Consider the following 9,846-nt stretch of genomic DNA (forward strand, 5'->3'; position numbering starts at 1 on the left):
TGCAGTGATTTGTACATGTTGTTATTTGTATAGAAAACATTTAACCTTTATTATAGAAAATGAATAATATTAAATAACAATCAAGAATGTTAGTGTCAAGTTTCATCAAAGTGCATTGATTTCACTAACGGTAAACATGATTGTATTTAAGATCTTAATAAAAAATTCACTAGGTCATAGGAACTTGCTGCAAACCAGTTTTTAACGGAGTTGGGCTTGATTCTTAACATTTTCCTGTTTTAAAAAATTGGGTAAGACGAGGTAATTCCATATCTGTAACAACCAAACTGTAATCAAGGGCCAAAAGTTGTCCAATTTAGATGATCGTTATTATTTAACAAATGAAAATCAAACATTTAAAAACAAATGTTTTAACAGTCAACAAAATGTGTTGAAAGGACGCATTTAATGTGACACAGAGGTACAGTCAGTACTATTTCCTCTAAAACTCAACTTTTTACACTCTTTAAACTTCACAAACAGTTAATTGATTGTTGTAAAATATGATAAATATTCACCACTTATACCATCTCAACCGGCATGTGCACTTAAACTATTACTTTATAATGCATAAATATGTTAGTCAGTGTTATACAATTCAATCTTTCTGCTGTCTCTTATGTCAGAGTGTGTGACTGTTCCCCCCCCTAAGGTTCCCCCGTTTAAGTTAATGTTTTCCATATCTTCAAAAGGGACGGGTGTTTTAAGTCCAAAAGTTTCTTAAGGACACGTCCCATACAGTTCCCAGTAATTATACCAAGCCTCGAATCGTACTATTCTTCATAAGGAGCTTTGAAATGTTTTTTAGTCCTTGTTAATGTCAAAAGCCAAGTTGTTGTCATTACAGTTACTAGGCTTAAACACCCTCAATATGGACCTCATTTTAAAAGATTGAATGGTTATTATTATGTTGTCTGTAATGATATGACCTATTAAAGCAATTCTAGTATATATTAAAAATAAATACAATAAATTACAAATTTTAATTCCTAAAGCGTTTGAAATTTGCATTGAAAACCTAGTGTTTAAACTAATACATTTGGTTAGAGCAGCTGCTACTTCTACTCAACAAAGTGTACAATTTCTAAGTCGGAATAAAAGGTCCTGCCTGCTGTGATGAAACTTATTTTTGGAGCACAATCTATTTGAAAATGTTACTAAATTCAACCATACTTTCTGCCTCAGTTTACTATCCAGACTGAACTAATTTTTTGTATGATTGTGCAGCTAAATATAGAGTGCTAATATATCAGAAGAGCTTATGTGCATTAAACACCACCCCTATATTAGCCACATCTGTTAGCAGCTGTGTAAAAGGTTAGAGAGTTAGCAGCACTTCTGGCCCACCCCGCGCTTACGCCTTATTAGACGGTGCTATTAACGCTACTGGAAAATAACAGGGGGATTCACAGCTTGCTTTGAAGGCCTACAGCATAAGACAGGGACATCAAAGTTCCCTTTCAAGCTGCTTTATGTGTCTCACAAGAATAATCTCCCCCTACCAGGCCTCGTCTAGTGCGTTTCATGTCCCCTTAAAGAAGACTGAGGAGTAATATAACTGTATTTTTGATTAAATGTACAGATAATTTGCGGTGCCAGACAGTGTCGTATTGATTGTGCCGTTCCAAGGTCAAATCGACTGTATTAATCTAATCAGCAGCTGTTTAATGATGTGGTTCTTCACCGTTTCCCGGAGCGAACGGGGCCTCTCTGTGTGGCGTTTGAGTGTCCTCCTGTTGTCGGATGGTTTTCTCATCTCTATTAACCCCAAACTCGCAAACACAACAGGTTGGCCTTCCCGTTATGTACGGTACTACTGACTAAGAGTTCCTACATGGGCGCTTCACCGTGGGCGCTTCACCGTGGGCGCTTCACCGTGGGCGCTTCACCGTGGGCGCTTCACCGTGGGCGCTTCACCGTGGGCGCTTTTCTGTTGTTACTGAAAATATGACAAATGCATGAAGATGATCAAAGTCCATCTTGACCGAAAGGCAAGGCAAAGATGTTTCCTCGATGATATGTGAAATGTATCTTATTGCTCTAATATGTTTTGTATTGATTGAATGCACTTTGGTCTTATTTCTACATTATTAACTATTTAAATTATTGCAAAATATGATCATTTATTTTTCTACCGTAGGGCTACTGCTAACAAGTAAGTAAATGTTGAATTATGTTGACTGAAGCCTTCTAGATAGATTCTGTTTACCAAAGGTGTAATATTGATTAAACAGTGCCACTCTTTATTATTAAAAATAGTCTGTGTAGGTTTTTGAGTCTGTACTGTCAAGATAACGATTAGAATTATAAAAATATGACAATGTTTTTTGTCACAATTAATCATTGTTGCCACTCTACTGAATGATGCTTGTTGTTGTTGTTCTTCTTATTGTTAGGCCCGAGCGCCACAAGCTGGCGAGAGGCCTATTAATCTCGTAAGGCCGTGCGAAGCACGGCTGCGAAAGTGCGCACGTAGTGCGCACAAAATCGAGCGCGAAGCGCTCGCCCACTTCCAAACACTCACTAACGCACTCCTCCACTCATGCACGCCCCGTGCATACTAATTAGTTGTAGGAAAATGGAACATTACCGTTGTAAACGGGCGAAGCCCGTGCAAAAGTTCGCACTAAACGAGCACTTTACATTGGGATGACGACCGCGAAGCGGTCGTCATCCCCATATAAAGCACTCATTTGCGCTAAGTAGCTCACGAATACGTTCCCCATCTCTTGCATGTTCCGTGCATATAAGCATGTAATGCAAAAATTGAACATTATTACTGTATAGAGGGCCAAAAACACAAAGTGGGCGGAGCCCACTCAAAATTATCGAAAGTACCCGTCAGTGACCAGGGACCCACACCTCGCGCTTTCCGAAAATGTATAGTTTATGATATTTGAAAAATGGGAAACATTGTTTTCGCATCGGAATATTATTCTTTCTTTCTTTCTTCTTCTTCTTCTCGGGACCAACCCCCCTATTTTTCACCCAGTGAACATTGACGAAAAGTCACAAAAATTTGCACGCCTCTAAAAATCGTGCCTCTCTACATTCTGGCTATTTCCCTTTTCTAAAATTAAAAAAATTGGCGCGTCAGCGCCCCCAAATGTACCAAAAATGCATTGAGAGATGGGAAATGACCCAAAAAAAATCTGATCGTAGAATCATGAAATTTGGCGCAGAGGTAGATGGTGACAAGAGAAGTAAAAAATATTATTACGGCAACGCCGTCCGCCCAACCAAATGTCGGCCATATTGCTTCAAAAATGGCTAAACATGACTTCGGAGTTTTTCCAAACGTCGTACTTTTACGAACTCCTCCCAGGGCGTTGCCCTAAAAAGCTGAAATTTGGTGAAAATGCTACTGAGGAGTGGGACATCAAAAGTTATCCAAATTACATTGATACCTCTCACGGTCTCTGTGCGGCGAAGCCGCAAACTGTAGCTAGAATTTCAGAAATCTCCCATATTTAAAATTTCTGCCGTTTGCGCAGATAAAGTCCGAATTGCGTCAAATTAGAATCAGTTGTTAAACTCTTTGCCCTAAACCTACTTGAAGTGAAATAAATTCATTTGGCGCCACAGCGCCCCCTACAGATTTTATATGGAGGTTAAATGTTTAGTTTTGCGAAATTATATGAAATTTGACACACAACTCAATTTTAGCATCCCCATCAAAAAAGTCAATGACTCATGTCATAATTGTTATGGCGTTGCCGTAACGATGACCGAAACCTTTCATGTTATTCCAATGGGGAAATCGCCAGAACATGTTTACACTTTAGACTTTCACAAACTCCTCCCAGGGCGTCAGCCCTATTAACCTGAAATTTGGTGAGACTCATCTTCAAGACCATCAAAAGTTATCCACATTTTCATTCAAAGAGTCACGGTGTCTGTGCGGCAAAGCCGCACATTTTGCCAAGAATTCAAAATAAAATTGCTTTTTGATGGTAAAACAAAGGGGAGAAGATGTGACAGCGTCACAGATTCAGCAGTAGGCGTAATAAAAGGACAATTGGGGCGCGTTAGCGCCCCCTCCTCTTGCGGCGTGGCGGCGGTGTGGCGGCGGCGTGGCGGCGGCGTGGCGGCGGCGTGGCGAGGGCCGATCATTGCCGCTTGCGGCTATATTTCTTATTGTTCTTGTCTTCTTAAGAGCCAGAGATGTGTTGAAAAATGGCATTTGTTGTAACACTTTGTATCATATCATCAGAAACAATAATGTTCTGCCTTAACTATTTGTCATCTGTATCTTATGGAGCTCTTTTAAGTTTAAAGAACAGGGACTAGGATAGACCGACATTGCACCGTAGCTGTAGTAATAAACCCGTCTGTATACGAGTGCGTGCCATCACAAGACATGTTCAAGGTGAGAATATTTCACGATCTCGCTGCACATGACGCCCAGTTGTGAGGATTAACACTGGCATCGCTGGCACTGAAGGCTGTTAATGTGTGCACTGTGACTTGGCAACGGCAGTTTATTTTAAGCCCACATCACGAGACGGAAATGGCACCAGCTCTGTTTCTAAACTTGTGACTGCGATTGTCTGCTGCTTTATTGATTCAGTGTAGGATTTGTACTCGGCCTGTGATATTTTGGTGCTTGTTTTTGTACGTTTGACTTGGTGAGTGGATTTAGTCTTGTGTTGATAAAGGGGCCTCAGACACGGGCCCGGTGCGTCCCGCCCTCAGGGGAAATCACTGGAGTGGTCAGACAGGGACACACTATATTTGGGCCCTTTACAGTGGCGTACAGTCTGACAGGGTCAAAGGGACATTTCACTGAGCTGTGGATATGAGCCTGGAGCAAGTCTGAAATTAACAGCTATGAATGTGTGATTTTGTCTTTCTTTGTGGAGTTTGCATCCAGTTAGAAGCATTTCTCTTCGGAGTATAGAGACTGTTTTGTCTTTGTAATATAAAATGCACACTGTTTTGTCTTTGTAATATAAAATGCACAGTGACCTGCCGAAAGGTACAAAACAGATTCAGACATTTAAAATATTTGCTGCTGTTAATCTTTTATATCTGTGGGCGATATATCGGTTCTGATATTTGTATCTGTGATATTAGGGTATTCCCAGATATCAAATATTGATATTTTCTAAGCTTCCCCAGTCCCTTTATCATTGTGTCATTCCCGGTTTGTCCTCGGATGACAAAAATATGGCTGTATGTTTAAATATTCTTGCAACAGATTATTCTATGTCTGAGATAAATACACGTTATTACATGTTTACAAAAGTTAAATGGTGAGCTTTATTATAACTTAACAAATTTGAGCGCATGGGCTATGGATTTTAAAATCGTAATATCGAAATAGCCCACAGCAGCTAAAATATCTGACCATCCCTAAAGTTTGCCCTGCTAGCTCAGATTTATGTGACTGAAGCTAAACATTAAAACTTCATTGACTCTCCACTCTCTAAACTGTGCCAGTTTTTATGTCCCGCAGATAATCCCGATAATTACAGCAATATTAACCAAAAAACACACCAGAACATCTGCTTTCTGAATATTGAGAATGCAGTTTTAACTTTCCCTCCAGTCCAGTCTCACACTATGGACCTTTTAGAATGTCATGACGTCAAAACCGGCCCAAACCATTTGTAAACGGTTGTAAGCTGCAGTAATGTGGAGCAGATGAAGTCCTGAAGACACAAGTGTCCACCACAATCACATCTGAGAAAGAATGCAGTGTCTTAACTCCCCTTCCACTAATAAATTGGTTTAAACAAGTGTGTGGGGGAGCAGGGCACAAGGACCTATTTTAGACATTGGGAGGTTGTTTACATGTTGCATATTTTCTTCGAATGGAACAAGTTTGTGAGTCAAAAACATGGCTCAGTCTCTGCACAAGTGAAAACGGATACTTTAAACACACGTCATGCACAATTTTCATTATTCTTGTGCGGCTATTCCCACTGCTCCAATCCATCTATTTCTCCTTGTTTGTTCTTTCTCTGGGTAGTTTTCACCTGTCATTGAGCTGATAAATGAATACGAGGAAATTGCACTTGATTCCTCTGCAAATATTGTTGAATTATTAAGCACTAGTGTAAGAAGCAAGTTCAGGCAGCCCGGTTTCCCCTGGTGTTTTAGTTTGGATGTTTGTTTAGTTAAAGGATCAGCCTGAGCATCACGTGTTTGGGAAATAATGTATAGCTTTCTCTACACTAGTGTGTTACTGTTGGGAAAATACAGCAAATATGAGTTTTAAAATGTGTTTATTTGAACTGTTATGTGACCTTGGACACAGAGATAAGGAGTCTCCAAGGTCACACATTATCTGATGATAATGAAACCTGTTGATAGTATCTGAAGTGAAAAAAGCACATCTGTAAGCAAAATCTTTTCCATGGAGACAAGCAAGTAGTGGACCCTCAACAGAAAGGTTAAACATTTTGCCTTTTAAGGTCCTTGTTGATGTGTTTTACTTTAGAAGATTAAATATTTTAGTTGTATTTTGTTTGACTCATCACTTTTGTCTCTTTTTCTCTTTCCTTCCAGGGACATTAAGCCCGACAACATCTTGCTGGACATGAACGGCCACATCCGCTTGGCTGACTTTGGCTCCTGCCTCAAACTCATGGAGGATGGAACGGTGAGTGTAACCACAGCGTGCTGCAGAGGCATCCCAGAGTCCAAGGCAAACATACCAGCACTGCACTGACCCTCGGCCCTCCCCTGCAGCCCCACAACCCACTCTGGCTCTGGAGCTTGGCTGAATCTGCGTTTTATGATTCACACTAGAGTCCTAGCACAAAAACATCCAAGCTTTTACATAAAGTGCATGCGTAGTTCAATAATAGTACACCGGATCAGACAAAATGATACGTTTATATAGTATTATGGTTTCTTCTTTATCAGACTATGGTAGGAGATTATGTAAATTACATTGATGTGGTACATTTAAAACTAAAACAACTTTCCAGATATAAATGGAATACAATGACCAACTAAAAAAAAAAAAAAAATATATATATATATATATATTTTTTTTTTTAGGGGCCAGTTGATTGTACATTTTCAGCAACACTTTATCTTGTGGCTAGATTTAAATTTTTTATTTCATGTTTGTTAGTTAACTATTAAAGCGGCAGACTAGTCAAACAATTATTTCTAATGTACAATGAGCCTTTTTAAGTAATTTTCTAGAAGCCTTCAGTCACCATATTTCAACCTTTATTAACATTTATGCGTAATAAGTGTATTATAGTGTACCTTTTGACATTTTGAGTTAATACAGCTGTTTTTGTGATGAAAGGTCTTTTCAGTTAAGTCCATATAGTCCAGATAATTATTACAATTATCAAAATACAATATATTATATTTGACTGGTCAATTACTTGTTTCAGTCCTACACACTAGTTAAGGTTAAAGTCATGGTACACTTTAATATCCCTGTAGGGGAATTTGTCCTCTGTATCTGACCGCTGCACCCTGGGATCCATCTCCAGAGCTGGAACTAGGTTTGATCAGGTCTATCTTATAGCCTGTCACAATCATTAAGATTGACTTTAGTGAAGCCATGTACACTTTCTATTTACTTTGCCTGTATTTGCAAAAAAGCACTGTTTGTTCCGCTGGTTACACGCCTGGAAGAAACCCTCAAATCCACTCGCTCACGTTGGAGTCGGTTCCACTCGAGCTGTGTGTGCATGAGGGAGTTGATCATTCAGGGGGAGCGCAACACTCAATACAGCCTTTGTTTTTCTGCTCTTGTGGGAGATCATTTCCATCTTCCACTCTTCCACAACCCGGCTGTTTCTCGTCAATGCGCTCATTATCACACGGGCTGCGCTGCTCTGTTGTGAATGAGATTTGTATGGGTGACATATTTGGAGGCTATTGTTTTTTCAGGCTCTAGAATGTGGTGATGTCAGTCTCACATCCAGGGCAGTAGAGAGTGTCCGTGTATAGGTCAGTGGTGGGCGATGTGGCATACAAGTCCAATCACAGTTGTCTTGGAGCTTATGTCACGATTTGAATCACAATGCATGTTTACTTGGCATTTGGCCTGCAACTAACATGTATTTTAGTAGTCGATTAGTCAAACTGTTATTTCTGTTTTACATCGAGACTGATGGCTTCTAGATATGGACACGAAAATCAGAAATAGTTTAGTCCTTTTTGGTATTCTGATTTAAAATTGTCCCTGTCATTGTTATAAAATACATTTTTGCTTGTATTTTCAGGCCTATATAATCCAGATAATGATTACGATGATCAACTAATCACAATTATTACTATTAATTGCTGCAGCCCATTTCGGCATGTAGCTGTATATTGCCTTTAAAAATGCAATGTGTAACTTTTCTGGCGGCACTTTTCACTTGTCTTTCTCAATAGAGATCGTTTGCTTTACGTTGCTTGGCCTGGAATACTTCACTTATGGCATAAGAGACAATTACCTCCATTGAAACATGTGGTTGATGCCACTTGGCCGAGTTACTGGTCTGCTCTGTGGAGATGTGTATTTTAAGGTATCTTTTCTAGCTATAAAAAAGCTGCAATGCAAATTTAAAAAATGGCTATATTTCAATAAAGGCCAGATAAGTCAAATGCAATACCGTGGAACATGCCAGACAAAGTAATAACACAATACACCTTTATAAACCATATCCTTGTTACGGGAGGTCACTTTCAGACATCGCTGACATTGGTTTATTCTGTCTGTCACTCACCTGGGACAAGGTCGTGCGTGGCCAATAGTAGGAGTGGGCGGGGAAAAGTACATGTTTGAACATCGAGCTGCATTGGACAAAGATTTAATTAGATCTCGAGTCTTATTACCCACCCTTGTACCCAATGTGCACCGTTGCCATAGCAATTAACAAATAAAAAACAAACTATAACTTGAAATGCCTTTTTTTTAACAGACCGCTGAAACCTGTCGAATCAAATCATAATTTTAGTGACAAAGCTGAAAGTAGCATATCCACTAGTCGTTATTTTGGACCTGCCCTCATTTAATCACCATAGGCCAGTTCAAAGTTGAATGTCACGTGAAACCTCTCTGTCTCTAGGTCCAGTCCTCGGTGGCGGTGGGGACTCCGGACTACATCTCCCCAGAAATCCTTCAGGCCATGGAGGACGGGAAGGGCAAGTACGGGCCCGAGTGCGACTGGTGGTCCCTGGGAGTCTGCATGTATGAGATGCTATACGGAGAGACGCCGTTCTACGCAGAGAGTCTGGTGGAGACGTACGGGAAGATCATGAACCACAAGGTAAATGGGACTGAAGGGCAGGGGTTCTCAACACGTGGTGCTGGTGGAGTTTTGACCACGTTTTACCTGGTTTTGTCTTACTTTTTAAAGCCAGTTAAGATAAAATAATCCTTTAATATCCACACAAGGGGAAATTTTGAAAGTCTTTGATTGGTCCAATTTATTGCTAACTTGACTTTTTAAAGATATGGATTGGTTCTGTCTAGTTTAGATTCTGATATGTTTAAATCCTAGTTTATTAAGGTAAAAGACATCCTAAAAGGCAACAAGAAAAGAGAAAAACAAAACACAAATTAATTCCAGTTTTGACCTGAATTATTTAGAAGAGCTGAAATATATATTTAATACTTCTCTGTTGATCCCTTTTTAAAGAAAACTAAGGAATGCTAGTGCATAGTTCTATAAAATATTGACGTTAAAACTGACTTTAATCTGTTTTTAAACTGTTTTTAGGAGCGGTTCCAGTTCCCTCAGCAGGTCACAGACGTGTCAGAAGATGCTAAAGATCTGATCAAACGGCTCATCTGCAGCAGAGAGCACAGACTGGGCCAGAACGGCATCGAGGACTTCAAACAACACCCCTTTTTCTCTGGTACAAAGTCCAGGACGTAAC

General features: G+C 39.8%; 1 protein-coding gene across 1 annotated transcript in view; it reads left to right on the forward strand.

Moving 5' to 3' along the window:
- Positions 1-9,845, forward strand: part of LOC140363039 (serine/threonine-protein kinase MRCK alpha-like) — a 53,545-nt gene extending 43,700 nt beyond the window's left edge. Inside the window, exons 6-8 of the mRNA XM_072449358.1 lie at positions 6,514-6,607; positions 9,033-9,233; positions 9,687-9,845. Of these exons, the coding sequence (XP_072305459.1) occupies positions 6,514-6,607; positions 9,033-9,233; positions 9,687-9,845 (454 nt within the window). The remainder of the gene's footprint in view (positions 1-6,513; positions 6,608-9,032; positions 9,234-9,686) is intronic.
- The last annotated feature ends 1 nt before the right edge of the window (position 9,846 follows it).

This window comes from Eucyclogobius newberryi, unplaced genomic scaffold (assembly GCF_026437365.1).
Source record: "Eucyclogobius newberryi isolate DKJ021-1_F unplaced genomic scaffold, fEucNew1.0.hap1 SCAF_1, whole genome shotgun sequence".
NCBI lineage: Eukaryota > Metazoa > Chordata > Actinopteri > Gobiiformes > Gobiidae > Eucyclogobius > Eucyclogobius newberryi.